Genomic DNA, 14953 nt, shown 5'->3' on the forward strand with positions numbered 1-14953 from the left:
ATTTATTTATTTATTTATTTATTTATTTATTTATTTATTTATTTATTTATTACTATAATTCACTTTGTAGCCACCCCTTGTCTCCTCCCAGTCTCATCCACCCTCCTTCTTCTCTCCTTATGCCTCGCCCCTAGTCCACTGATAGGAGAGGTCCTCCTCCCCTTCTGTGTGACAGGAATCTATCAGGTCTCATCAGGACTGGTTGCATTGTCTTCCTCTGTGGCCTGGCAAGGCTGCACCTTCCCCAGGGGAAGGTGATCAGAGAGCCAGCCACTGAGTCCATGTCAGAGACACCCCTGCTCCCCTTATTAGGAAACCCATTTGGAGTCTGAGTCTATGGTTTACATCTGAGCCAAGGTTTCAGGTCCTCTCCATGCATGGTCCTTGGTTGAGGTATCAGTCTCTGCAGGGTTCCTAGGGCCCAGTTTTTTTTTTGGGGGGGGGATTGTTGGTCTCCTTTTGGAGCTCCTGTTCTTTCCAGGACAGGAAGCTGTCCCTTCTATCTCCCTCTTCTTTCATAAAATTTCATGCAATCTGTCCAAAGTTTGACTACAAGTCTCAGTCTCTGCTTTAATACCATTAATTTTTTTGCATATTTTTTTGCTAAGCTTTTTGTTATCATCTAACCAAAACCTTCATCAGAACACATCATAAAATAAATCTCTGCATACTTAAAACCCAGTTACCAAGACAGCAGGAAGCATTTTCTTTAACAACGAGATAAATTGTTGCAGTTAATGATGAAAACTCTAGATCCCACATGCTACCATTTCAAGAGATAATTTATAAACCACTGGATAATATAGAAATAGATAGAGATAATAGAGATAATCACAGAGAGGCAGAGATAGATCTCTCATACACACATACATCATAAATAATAAAATTGGAACATAAATATAATAATATAGGAATAGGAGATCCTGTTTTCATGGGAATATGAGACTGAGTTATTTATAATCAACAAAGATATATTGATATTTGCTTCTGAAGTCTTGGAAGTCCAAGATCCTGGCATGGACATTAAGTATGATATGGAAGGATGGAGGAGGGAAAAAGAGAAAGTGATAGAAATAGTGAAGGTCAGAGATTAATACAGGGAATGTGTTCTTTATTAATAAAATAACTCAAGATAATAGTGAGGCCCCATAACTGAATCACTTTTTTATAGGTTCCTGCCCATCACAATGATAAATAGATTTTATTACAATTAGTGCAGAACAACTCACTAAAATAATAGTGTTATGCTGTACTTCTAATATAATTATCTTTCTTAAGAATATTTCAAATACATTAAGTAAGACTCAAAACAGAAATTAAAGATAGCTAACTGCTACCAATTTGTATTTTCTTATTATAAACTATGGAGAGAAGTACATACTTTAATGGCTTGTAGTACATACAATTCTTCTGTGCTGCAAACAAGTCCTGAATGTGTGATCTAGACGACAGGGTCTCAGAACTCATGTTGTGTTGAAGTAATCAATGTGAAACTTGTTTATCACTTCATAGCTGAAAAATAAGTCTGTATAGTATTCAAAGGCTGGACAAATATCTAGCAACCAGAATCTCTAAGGGTCAGTTCCTTGTCTAGCCTGCTGTTCTCAATGCCTGACTCTCCCTAGAACTAAAGGTTTCTGAAACTCAGGCATACATGATTACTCACCAGCAGGTACAGCTTACATCTGTGCTTGGTAATTTATTTCCTACTGGAAACTAATAGAATAGTAAACAAACAAAGAAACTAGATCCCAAAATTTGATATTGATCTTATTTTATATAAAATTTATATATCATTTCTGTGTTGTTGTCAGTGTTGCTGTTTTTTGAATTCACTGGTAACTACCAGTTGCATTGAGAACAGGCTGAGTGCCAGATGTGGTGACACATGCCTTTAATCACAGAACTCCCTCAACAGAGGCAGGTAGACTTCTGTGAGTTCTAGACCAGCATGGTCTACATAGAAAGTTCCAGGTCAGCCAGGACTACAAAGTAAGACCCTGTCTCTAAAAATTAAAAACAAACAACAACAACACAAATACTTCTTTAAAAATCAGGATTTGTTTTTAAAGAGGTAGTTGTTCTGAGTTCTGTATGATAATCTTATAATGAAGATGCAGATAGTCCCAAAGAGACTTGATAGTCTCTGGCCATTTGGTAAAGGCAGAAAGCTCCCCTTTCTGAGAGAGGGGGATAGGGAAGAAAAGGGAGAGAGAGTAGGACCTTGTGGAGACAAGGGAGGAGCTACAATCAGGATGTAAAATGAATAAATTAAAAAGAATAAAAAGACAGTATTAATGTATACATAATACCAAAAAAAAAAGCATTTTCAAAATGGAGAAAGTAAGAAGAACATAAACCTGAGAAAAATGGTGAATCAGATCAGTACTATGGCAGTATACAGAAATTGTGCATATTTTGGTTTAGAGTAATTGTATGATACAAGAGCATTGGCTCTTTTAGTTTAAGCCTTGAAATGCTTGAAATCCTTTCCTTAACTTCTTCAGTGATGCCTACTTCTCCAATTTTAAGATCCTCAATTGTGAGAGTAGCCTGCCTCCACTCCTGAACAGGCCTCCAACTGCCAGGCTCCCCCCATAGACCACTCTAACAGCTGTAAGGCCTTATCCACCCCCCAGCAGAAGGAGCCACCCTCCTTGATTTTTCTCTTTCAATAAGTCTCTTAGGTGAGGTTTGTGCTGTGCTGTGACTTTGTGGTATTCATTGGCCCTCAATGGCCAGAATACACTTCCTTTAAAAACTGTAACACTGTAAACAGCCCCAACAGAGCTGTGCAACACTTGTATTGGTGAAATGGCCCCCTTCGCCCTGGAGAAGATCTTTAACACTTGCACTGGGGAAACCTTCTTCCTCAGAGCTCTAACACTTCTACTTCCCTTGTGGAAGCCTCTCCCCTCAGAGCTATAGCACTTACACCAGTGTCCAGACTTTGGCTGACAGTGTTCTTAGCAAGCAATTAACATGTGAATAATAATGTGAATATCTATGTATAACGTTCTAGTTACATCAAAGTTCTCAGAGTATGTAGGAGACTTTGAAAGTAAATACATTAATGTTAGATCTACAATTTAGTATGTTTCTACTTTTCTTTATCAAGTCCTTTTTTCTTTTCTTTTATTTCTCCATTTAAAAAAATTTTTTAATATTAGTTACAGTTTGTTAACTTTGTATCCCTGCTGTAACTTGCTCCCTCTTTCCCTCCCAATCCCATCCTCCCACCCTCATCTCCTCCTTGCCCCTTTCCAAGTCCACTGATAGGGGAGGACCTCCTCCCCTTTCAGCTGATACTGGTTTATCAGGTATCTTCAGGACTGGCTGCAAAGTCCTCCTCTGTGGCCTAGAAGGGCTGCTCCTCCCTTGGGAGTGGGAGGTCAAGTCCAAGTAGAGGTCATGAACAAACATTAAATAATGGACCAATTGCCCAAAACACAGAGAAGTAAACTACTATCCTTAAGATCCTGTGATGTACCCAAAGGAACAGAGGAAAGAAAATGCAGTAGGTTAGAATCTATCTTGATCCACTAACACTGGAATGTTATTATAAATACTATGTAAACTCATTGATATTTATTGAACACACACCTTCTGAAAATTGCTGTACATCAGGGCTTTTTTTTTTTTTTTTTTCAAAAATCAAAGGTCAATATGGGTTGCACTTCAAATTGGCAAATAACGAATTCTAAAATTCTACTTCCCCAGAAAAGCAATCAGAAAATATTCAAAATAATCAGAACTATTTTCATAATTCTGGAAATTAATTGAATGTTTAGTGTATCTGTGCTTCACATGAACCCTCAACAATATGATTGTCTAAACAGGGCATATTGAATGCAACACCAACATGCCAGTATGGATGGGGGAAATTTCAGAGGCCCCACTCCAAAATGGAGAGCTTCAGGCAACCATTATCAGATACGAAGTAGTCATCCGTAAACATATATACATATAAAGAACACTAATGGACTCAGCAGATTGTATTAATATATACATATTATGTATTGGCATATATGTATATGTATGTACATGCAAAACTAGTCAGTAAAAAGGAAGAGGTCATGAATTTGAGATGATATGGGGTACATAGGAGAAATTGGAAGGGTCAAGGGAGATTTAGAAATGATATAAACCTATAGTCATGTTGAAATTCTCAAAAGGTTCAAAATAAATGTTCAAAATAATGTATCAGTTGTTACGAACAAAACAAACAAATGTGATTTTCTTTAAACAAATGGTGTTTTATAGGGTTTTTCATCCTTTATCTCTTTTGCCATTTTCAATGTTCCATTGTTGCCTTAAGAATACACATCTGAGGAGAAACATTCCAGCCAGGGAAGCAGCACAGAATTACTGAGAACTCTCTTGGCCCAAACAACACAAAGGATTAAACTTCACTAGCTAAGAAAGAGCTGTACTGAAAACCTCAAATGCAAGTATACCATTGAAAAGGAAGATAACTGAAGTTTTCAAAAATCCCTACAGATATTAGATTTCTCAAAAGGATAACAAATATTATCCAGCTTCAGAGTTAAGTGTAAAAAGAAAGATAGAACATCTCAGAATGTTTGTGACAGAAACCAACATGCCATATTAGGCGCAGTAGAAACACCTCAGGAGAGCGGAGAGGGGAGCGAGAGGAAAGAGCAAACAGTCAGAGCTCAAAACTTTTAAACTTTGTGCAAAGCTACCCCATGTATCCAAAGAGCTGGGTGAACGCTGTGTAGGCACAGAGACACAGATGCCACTGTCAGCTACAATGCTGAGGTTTCTAAAGGGAATCTGGAAAGCACCATAAAAGCACATGGATGGCTTATAGGGCAGCTCCCGTCTCACCAGGAAAATCAGTAGGAAAAAAAAAAAAGGCAAATGAATAAAATTCTAAGACAAACAATTTATACTGCAAATAGAAGCTTTGTTTCAGCTGAAATGACATATTAAAAATAAATAAGATATTAAGCCAGTGCTCTATTAGAAACATAAGCAGAATTTTCAGTCTAGATGAGGAACTTCCAGACTACAAGGAGGCGAAAAGATAATTTACTTCTCTTTAGAAATCAGAACATTGATCCTTAGCTGTATTACATTCACTGAGTTTCATTTATGTCCTATGAACTTGTCTATGACAAATGGACCCCCCAGAAGTTTGCAAAGGACATATAGTCTGTATTTGTTGACCAGTGTTTTGTAAGTGTGAGCTAGCCTTGTATGTGTATGAGGTTTTGACTCATTCTGTATTTGTGCTGGAGTTTTAATTGCTTTCATTGTGAAGAAAGGAGATTGAAGTCTTCTTAGACTTAGACATTGTTCTACACATTTTTCAGTACATTTTTTTGGTGCAAAAATTTATCTGTGTTGTATGTGTTGTTCAAATTTATCATTATTTAACATTAGTCTTCATGGCTTTCTTTGCTACAGAGTTGAGTCGATCTAGCACGAGGACAGTCTACCATTTTTTTCTTTATGAAAGTTGGCACAATCTGTGTCATTCTTTTACTGTGAACATGGTGTTGTAGTTGAAGTTTTTGAAAGTTATCGTATATTTGACTAGTGTTTTAAACCTATGTATTTGATTTACGTTTATTGATACAATTAATTTAGTTAATCTAATTATTGATGTATTAGGAATTTTTAGTTTTTATTTGTTGATTAATGTGTATTTTTCCTTTTCCTTTATTGTTTTGCCATTGAATTTTATAAATATTTTAAGTAATAAATGTTGCTTCAGCTGTAGAAAGTTTGAATAGACCATTGCAGATAACCTTCTGGGATCTCTAGAAAATATATATTGATTTAATCACATGCAGTATACACACGCTATTTACTGTTGTAAGAAGTATGTGAGTTCAAATTCAGTCTAGAAGACTTATTTGAAATCTATTTCCTTATTTCATTGTATTTTACCCTGCATAGTGTATAATAACTGTATATTGTAATATAAATACTAATAATGTCATGTTTATAAACACAATTGAATTGTACCTTCTGTAAAAATGTTCCATATTTTTTTATAGAGAACATTTAAAAATGCATCCTCTGCATGCATTTGACACCATACCAGACATTGTTATAATGTTTTAAAATATTCAAACATAACGTAGGAAACTCAAAACAGTAGTGTTTTTGCATATTTTTCTTGCTGTTTTCTTTTGTTCTCATGTTTTTCAATGTCTTTCCATTAATATTTTCTACATGATTTTCTAAGACTTATTTTAGCATTATCTCTTCTGATAACTTTTATTTTTCCCATTTATTTTCTTCTTCTGAGAGTATCTTGAGGTTCTTTAGTTCTGAATTTCTGATGTTGATGATCCTAGAATTCAGAACTTGCAGCTCTTCTCATTCAGCAGTATTATAGTCCTATAGCACTTCCGTCAGGCTGTATAATTTCCGATGAGATTCTCAGCTGAGTGGTGGTCTCCTCTAGGTAAGGTTCTGTTTGCTGTCCTCCCTTTTCAGTAGATTCTGAAGAGTCTTGGAATGGATTTCTTCCCTTTGTTTCTTGTGTTTCACAGAGCAGCTTAAATTGTAAATTGTAAAGACATTAGCCTTCCATTAATTTGGAGACTATATATTTTCCAATATTTTTTTTCATTTGCTCATCAGTATTTTATAGTTTTCTAATAGGTGATTAATTGTCATTGTTTTCCATCTGGTTAGTTCTTGTTTCTTTTCTTATACTGCTGAGTAATCCATTGTGTTTATTATCCCTCACTATATGTTTTCTTTCAGAGTTTCCATGTGACTTTCTTGGTGTTGTGTTTATTTGAGAGGTTCCCAATTCTTACAATTTTGACTACTTTATCTGTTCTAAGCATGCAGGCAAATGTTCCTTGTGACAATTTTATTAGTGCAACAGAGAAATATTTGACAGGTTAATTCAAGTGTAGTTTCAGTATCAGCAACAGCTGTTTTGTTTTGTTTTGTTTTCAGCTTAGGATCTTTACATTTCTTGGTATAAATGATTTTATTCCATGTGTGGGGACACTAGACATTTCATCAATTTGTTTAGATACTCCCGCCTTTAGTTAAATCTTTTTTAAATGGCTTCCATTTACATTGTTTTGTTCGAATAAGGCAGCTATCAGAGTGCTCTTGCCAAGTAAGGGAGAATTACAGGCATTGTCTAACCCACCATGAGCATCTGTCCTATGCACTCTTCATTACCACTGGGGAGAAGGATTTTCAGATCTCCAGTTGTCACCCATTGAGTTCTATGGTAAGGGATGAATGAAATCACCATCTTATTCACAAAAGAAGACCTGTCAATACTTAACAATTAAACACGTTTTAGTATAAAAGACAAAGGATAAAAAGTACGGGAGAAAACTTCCTGAACAGAACACCAACAGCACAGGCTCTAAGAGCAACAATCAATAAATGGGACCTCATGAAATTGAAAAGCTTCTGTAAAGCAAAGGACACAGTCATCAAAACAAAGCGACAGCCTACAGATTGGGAAAGAATCATCACCAACCCTCTATCTGACAGAGGACTCATATCCAATATATATAAAGAACTAAACAAGCTGAAAAGCAACAAACCAAGTAATCCACTTAAAAAATGGGGAACAGAGCTAAAGAGAGAATTCTCTGCAGAGGAATATCGAATGGCAGAGAAGCACTTAAAGAAATGCTCAACCTCATTAGTCATTAGGGAAATGCAAATCAAAACAACCCTGAGATTTCACCTTACACCCATCAGAATGGCCAAGATGAAAATCTCAAGGGACAACACATGCTGGAGAGGTTGTGGAGAAAGGGGAACCCTTCTCCACTGCTGGTGGGAATGTAAACTGGTACAACCACTCTGGAAATCAATCTGGCGCTTTCTCAGACAACTAGGAATAGCGCTTCCTCAAGATCCAGCCATACCACTCCTAGGCATATACCCAAAAGAGGCTCAAGTACACAAAAAGAACATTTGTTCAACCATGTTTGTAGCAGCTTTATTTGTAATAGCCAGAAGCTGGAAACAACCCAGATGCCCCTCAACTGAAGAATGGATGCAGAAACTGTGGTACATCTATACAATGGAGTATTACTCAGCAATGAAAAATAAGGAAATCATGAAATTTGCAGGTAAATGGTGGGACCTGGAAAGGATCATCCTGAGTGAGTTGACCCAGAAGCAAAAAGACACTCACGGTATATACTCACTCATATAAACATACAATATAGAATAAACCCACTAAAATCTGTACATCTAAACAAACTAAGCAAAAGAGAGGATCCTAACTAAAATGTTCAATCCCCATCCTGAAAGGCAAAGAGGATGGACATCAGAAGAAAACGAAAATAGGAAACAACCTCGGAACCCGCTACAGAGGGCCTCTGAAAGCCAGAAGAAAACAGGAAACAACCTGGAAACCTGCCACAGAGGGCCTCTGAAAGTTTCTGCAGTATAGACTGTCAAAGCAGATGCTGAGCCTGATGGCCAACTGATGGGCAGAGTGAATGGAATTTTATGTAAGAAGTGGGAAATAGTAAGAGCTGGAGGGGATGGGAACTCCACAAGGAGAGCAACAGAACAAGATAATTTGAACACAGGGAACTTCCCAGAGACTCATACTCCAACCAAGGACTATCCGTGGAGATAACCTGGAACCCCTGCACAGGTGTAGCCCATGGCAGTTCAGTGTCCAAGTGGGTTACATAGTAATGGGAAGAGGGATTGCCTCTGACATAATCTGATTGGCCTGCTCATTGATCACTTCCCCCTGAGGGGGGAGCAGCCTTACCAGGCCACAGTAGAGGACAATGCAGCCACTTTTGATGAGAACTGATAGACTAAGATCAGAAAGGAGAGGAGAACGTCCCCTATCAGTGGACTTGGGGAGTGGCATGCATGCAGAAAGGGGAGGGAGGGTGGGATCGGCAGGGGAGGAGGGAGGGGCTTATGGGGGGATACAAAATGAATAAAGTGTAATTAATAAAAAAAAAGAAATAAAAAAGAAAATAAAAAAAACATACCTTTCAAATAATAACCAGAAGAAAGCTTTCCTGAAGCAACATCAGCCCCTTCTTGTTTATCTTGCTTTCTGATACATGTCTTTAACACAACAACAAAGAAGGATTATGATATATATTTATTGAATGACCAAATAATTAAAATTTGAAATTAGATTTTATTTCATAAGATTCATGGGGAAAAGTCAGAAAAGCTCTGTTGCAAAAGAGCAGCATGCAGAGCCCACGTATGTGTGGAAATGAAAGACTGAGAAACACGAGAAATAGGTGAGAAAAGAGACTATCCTCGTAAGTTCATGCAGTTGTGACCGAGGAAGCCCTAGAGGTGGCTGAGACTGAAAGAGCTAAGACAGAGACCTGGGGAGGTGATCACTTCTTCTTATCTGTTTTCATGCAAACCAGCACAAACATCAAAGTTGTAAAGATATAAAAATGTTAAAGTCTTAATCAACATCAATTTTTGTTTTTTTATTATTATCATATATTACAATTTTTTCAATTTGTATCCCAGCTGTAGTCCCCTCCTTCATCTTCTTCAAATCCCACCCTCCCTCCCTCATGTGCCTCTACCCTAGCCCACTGATAAAGGAGGTCCTCGCCTCTTCCCTCTGACCCTAGCCTATCAGGTCTCATCAGGACTGGCTGCATTTGTCTTCCTCTTTGGCCTGGCAAGGCTGCCCCCCTACCTCATGGGGAGGTGATCAAAGGGCCTGTCACTGAGTTCATGCCAGGGAAAGCCCCTGTTCCCCTTACTAGGGACTCCATTTGGACACTGAGTCTACGGGCTACATTGTTCTTGGGGTATCAGTCTCTTCAGGGCCCCCAGGGCTCAGTATTTTTTGCTCTGTTGATCTCCTTTTGGAGCTCCTGTCCCCTCAACATCAAATTTTTGTAAAATACTGCAGAAAATGGGTAGGATAATTATAAAGCTTAATCTTACTTAAAATGCATAAATATTCAGGTGTTTGGAGAGCTTAAAAAGCAAGTTATAAACAACTTAATAAGATCATTTTTGAGAAAAAAATATTTTAATATTTGTGGTCAATGACATTTGAAATTATTATTCTCCCAAATATTCTTCTCCAAAACTCATCAGGAAACATGCAAATGTATGCATGTGCGTGCGCGCGTGCCCACACACACACACACATGTGTGTGTATAAATATATATATATATACATACATATATATATGTATATATATAAACAAATTATGTAAAACCAGAGAAGATGAGTTCATAAATTTAAGAGGTATGGGGCTGAGTGGAAGGAGGGAATAGAGGGAAAGGACATGGTGAGGATTAGACAGGGAAAAAAATAGAGATGGGGAAATGATATGATTGCGTTTTAATTAATTTTTTATTTGGAATTTTAAAAAGCCTTAGATAACATAACAGAATTTTTAAAAAGACTTCTCTGGTGGGAACATTTTTGGGAACCGCAATAATCAAGTGAATGGTTTTTTCACTGCTTTCAGAAATGCCACTATAGCAACCTGACTGTAGACTATTAAAAGGTGAAAGGCAACTGTTGGGACACCAGATGAACGCTGCCGTGTTCCTATAGCAAAGCCCAAGAAAATACACTGACGTCTATCCATTTTCTCATGCAGCTCTCTGATGTTTTATAAGCTCTTCCAGTAGGCTGGATATCATTGTATAAATTGCAAACATCAAAAAGGGTCTGCCAGTAGGAGTTATTATCGTTCATCACAAACATATAATTAAATAACAAAAATTGTGTCATTAAACTCAGGGGTTCACTACATATCAATTACCCCTCATAGCAATGAAAAAAAATAAGCTGCATATCAGTCTCATTAAGCATGTAATTCTATTACTCCGCCATCAATCTTCTTTTCATTATAGTGTATCCATGAGAGCATTATATTTTTATAAATTACATATCCCTCATTCTAGATGTTCATTACACATAAAAATGACCACTTGTTGACAGTTTGGTGAAAAATTGATTTTCTCCCCTGATCTATTTCTCTTTCCTTTCAGGAGTTGGAATTTTCAAATTTATTTGCTGTTCTTCACTGTATTCATTCATTTTTTGCTGCCAAAGTAGCCTGTTTGGACCCTCTGTTTTTAGGTAATCAGGCTGCTGCTTCTGCTGCTTCAAGCTCTGCTCCTACAAGCAAAGCAAAACACATGGCTTGATGTGCTGATCTCTGCCTGACAGTCCTCAGGGTCACTTGGATAGACTATGCTACCACAAGGTCAACAGTGGCGTCAGACTGCAACTGAAGCAGGAGAAAAGTCAGGAGGCATCTGCCACTGGTCTTACCCTGGCACACATCTGCAAATGACCCTGGACGGGCAGAGCAGCCTATTCTTTCTCCATATATCTCTAAAACGAGATGGTTGCCACCATGTAGGGTGACAAAGAAATGATCGGTGTAAAGTATGTAAATAGTATAAAAATTGTAAGCTACCTATAAATAAAAATATTAATTACACGGCTATTTCTCTATTTTAGATTATTTTGTACGACAAATGCATATTGGGCCACATTATGAACCCTATCATTGTATTATGAGTGTAAAGAAGTTAAAAAAAATTAAGAGCAAGGCAAGTAGCATGCAAAAAGCAAACAAGCAACAACAAAAAACCGAACAAAGGACTTCAAAGACAGAAGGGTCTTACTTTTCTCATGGTACTCCCTGTATTTCCATCTCACCATTCCACATGAGCACTCCGGTTGTGTTTATATGATTGTAAATTATTCTTCAGCATAAATAAAGACAATTACATTGGCCTGTGATAACACAGTAAGAAATTAAACATTACCTTTTCAGAAACCGTTCCTAAAATGTGGTTCTATTAGAAAATGGTATTAGATATGAATATCAAAACACTCAGGACTCTCCTGTTCTTCATTTAAAAACACTTCTTTTATTATAAGGTTTATGAACAAACTAAACTTTCATAAAGTTAAATGAACCAAAAATCTTGCAAAGAAAATGATATCAATAAATTATGTGTAAAAAACAAGTCTTTGTAAGTTTTCTGTTCAGTCAGGAACTAAAAAGACCCTGAAAAGTAGCCGCAGAACTTATGAGAGCTGGTGATGTTTTCACTTGAGAATATTTATGAGTAAATTAAGTGAGATTTGAAAACAAAAGTCACAATGAAAGTGCATGTCGTAGAGCTCCATGGAGAGGGATTAAGTAGTGTCAAATAATCTATGCTCCTGTAGCTAACTTGTATCTGATTAGAAAGGTAAAAAGACAGAAATGGGCAGTGTGGCAGTGTATACACACGCCCGAGAGCTAGTGCTCTCTAGTCATACAAAGCAGGATGCATCTTTTATTCTTTCCTAAGGCTCTGTTTCTGTTTACTTTAAAATAAAAGTAAAAACAAAACCCATTTTTTATTGGTACACATTTACTAGACATTGTTTGATCTCATTTAAAATGATCAAGTTTTTTTAATATGCAGGTCAATATTCCGTCCTTAAATTAAAGACAATCCCACATAATACTCAAAAGAAAAATAAAATTATTTGCTCAAAGGAACACTTATCAATGAAAGTAAAGTCAGAAAATAGTGAGAGATTTCACAACCATTAAAAAAGTTAATTCATTTTTGCAGTGGATTAAGTGAAATCTTATGAGGTATAAAAATGCTACCTTGGGCCTAAGATTCCTTGACAAAAGAACAGAAAATTTTGAATGTAAAGGCATATATTTAAAATATCAGTCTATACCTACAATAGTCATTTTGGGATTACTGCTTACTATAGCAACCAAACACAAAGGCTAAGGTAAACTTTGAATAACCCTAAAATTTGAGTTCTGTCTTTCTAATGAAAAGGAGAAAGAGTAGAGAGGGGCACCGCTTACTATCTCTTCTGAAAGCTCTGTGACCAAGCATGCTGGAGCCCCATGATGGGGGACCTTGTCTGCAGGCCATGGGAAATGGGACTGGTATCTAAAAGCGAAATAAGTGAGCGATAACTTGGAATTTAAAACTATACGAAGGTTTTCTGTAACCCGTTAAAAGTAATCTTATGGGGCTGGAGAGATGGCCTAGCGGTTACAGGTTATTACTGCTTGTGCTAGGGACCTGAATTTGATTCCAGCACCCATCTGGAGTGACTCACAACCATCTGGGGTTACCATTCCAGTTGCTGTGATGTCTTCTTCTGAACTCAGTGGCACCAGGCACACGTGGATGCATGCAGGAACACCACATAAAATAAGTCTAAAAGGTAGAATTTACAACATCCCACTTAAACATACAAAAATGAATCAAGTCCTTTTTGTTGTTATATCAAATATTCTTCCAGTGCTCGTGCCATGCAAACAGTAAGGGTATAAGATAAGCTCTTCAGTATGGAGCCTGGGTACTGTGTGACTTACAGACACACGAATATAGAGAGAGGGAGACAGGTATAAAAGATTGAGCTTCATTATACCGAAAGGAAATGTTTCACAGATATGTAGAGCATAATAACGTGTTCCTTAAATTAAAACCTATTAAAACAACCTTATTATTCTTAATTTTTATAATTTGGTTAAAATAGCACCATGCAGAAACTGCTATTTAACATGATTAGTGGCATAGGCACCAATTAGGAAAGTACTGTTCTGATTTTGACCAGTTCAACAGTTAGTGTTTAATGCTTTCTATATAGTGAGATTAACCAGTCATTTGCTGTGACTTGGGCTACATGAATGAGAAAATTTAGAAATTAATCAAAACACAGATTTCAATTTCTCAGTAGCTTAGGTTCAGATATAAGGGATTTTTTTTTCAACAATTCCAAGTTTGAGCAGTAAACGCACATGAGAATGCTTAATGATATTTTAACCCCTCCAGTGCCTTGCTGGATGTGTATGTACATACACGTGTGTGCACAGACCATTAAAGGGTTTATTACGGTGTACACAGAGTGCAAGCTTAACGGAAAATGTAGTTATGTGAGTCAGAGACAGGAGTTTAAAATGACTTCTACAATGCTAGGATGAGAATGTCTTTTTTTGTGATGAAAACTACAAATCACCTGAAATGAAGTATACCAAAACAGGGACATTTGAATTTGCTATTGTACAACTTCAAAATTGCCTTACTATAATATTTAAAATAATAAATACCCAATGCTTCCCATCCGATCTTATTTTTAAAGAGCAGGATGAGGTAGTAAATTCTCCTGTGAGCAAGGCATGGGCTGACTTGCTCCTTTAAAGCCTTTGCTCATACAAGTATCATTCAACAAGGAGGAAAGGAATTAATGCCAGGTCAGTATTGGCAAGCAGTGAAAGCAGTTCCAATGTAGGAAGTATGGCTGACCTCTAGACAACTAGTTAATGACAACATATCCCTTATTTACAGTGACAGAGATTATTCATAGTATAGCCCAAGTCAAATGATGAACTTAAGTGAAGCTTGACTTATCACTGTGGAAAAGTAAATCTGACCAATCACTTCATTTCACTGTTTCAAAGTTGCAGTGTGGAGAAGCTTTACCATGCAAGGACAAGATTGTGCTTAACTTTGTAAGGTAAGTGTCTCTGTTCCAACTTAAGGACAAACATTTTGTTTCTGTTGGTACTGATGTGCTCATAGGCAGAAGGACTCTCTTGATCCATATCTCAAAAATTGCTGTTTGTGTTTTGTTCTGAGTCTTTAATACATTAAAATCATATCACTTTTCATAATAGATTACCTTTAAAGATGAATAAAATATAAATGTTATATATTTTATACATACTACAATGCAGTGAAACAGAAAGATAAAAATGTAAATATATTTATTTCATATTTAAATATTTTAGTGGATATTTGTAAAATACAAATTGAGATCTGTGACAACCAATTTGTCTTTGAGTTCATTAATGTACTATTACTAGAATATATACTTTTTTAATGAAGCATACTAGAAAATAAAAATTAAAGCTTTTACTACACTCATTTATTTTATTTCTTTGTCTGGTTTTGATTTGTAAGCCTAACACAAATT

The 14953-nt window shown here is 36.6% G+C and overlaps 1 protein-coding gene across 3 annotated transcripts in view; it reads left to right on the forward strand.

The window, feature by feature from the left end:
* Sntg1 (syntrophin gamma 1) overlaps positions 1-11829 on the forward strand; it is a 624894-nt gene extending 613065 nt beyond the window's left edge. For all 3 annotated transcript variants that reach the window (XM_055603535.1, XM_055603536.1, XM_055603537.1), the window contains one exon: positions 10990-11829. In XM_055603535.1, the coding sequence (XP_055459510.1) occupies positions 10990-11148 (159 nt within the window). In that variant the 3' untranslated portion in view covers positions 11149-11829. The remainder of the gene's footprint in view (positions 1-10989) is intronic.
* Positions 11830-14953: the final 3124 nt, after the last annotated feature.

Source organism: Psammomys obesus, unplaced genomic scaffold (assembly GCF_907164565.1).
Source record: "Psammomys obesus unplaced genomic scaffold, mPsaObe1.curated_primary_1811, whole genome shotgun sequence".
Classification (NCBI taxonomy): domain Eukaryota; kingdom Metazoa; phylum Chordata; class Mammalia; order Rodentia; family Muridae; genus Psammomys; species Psammomys obesus.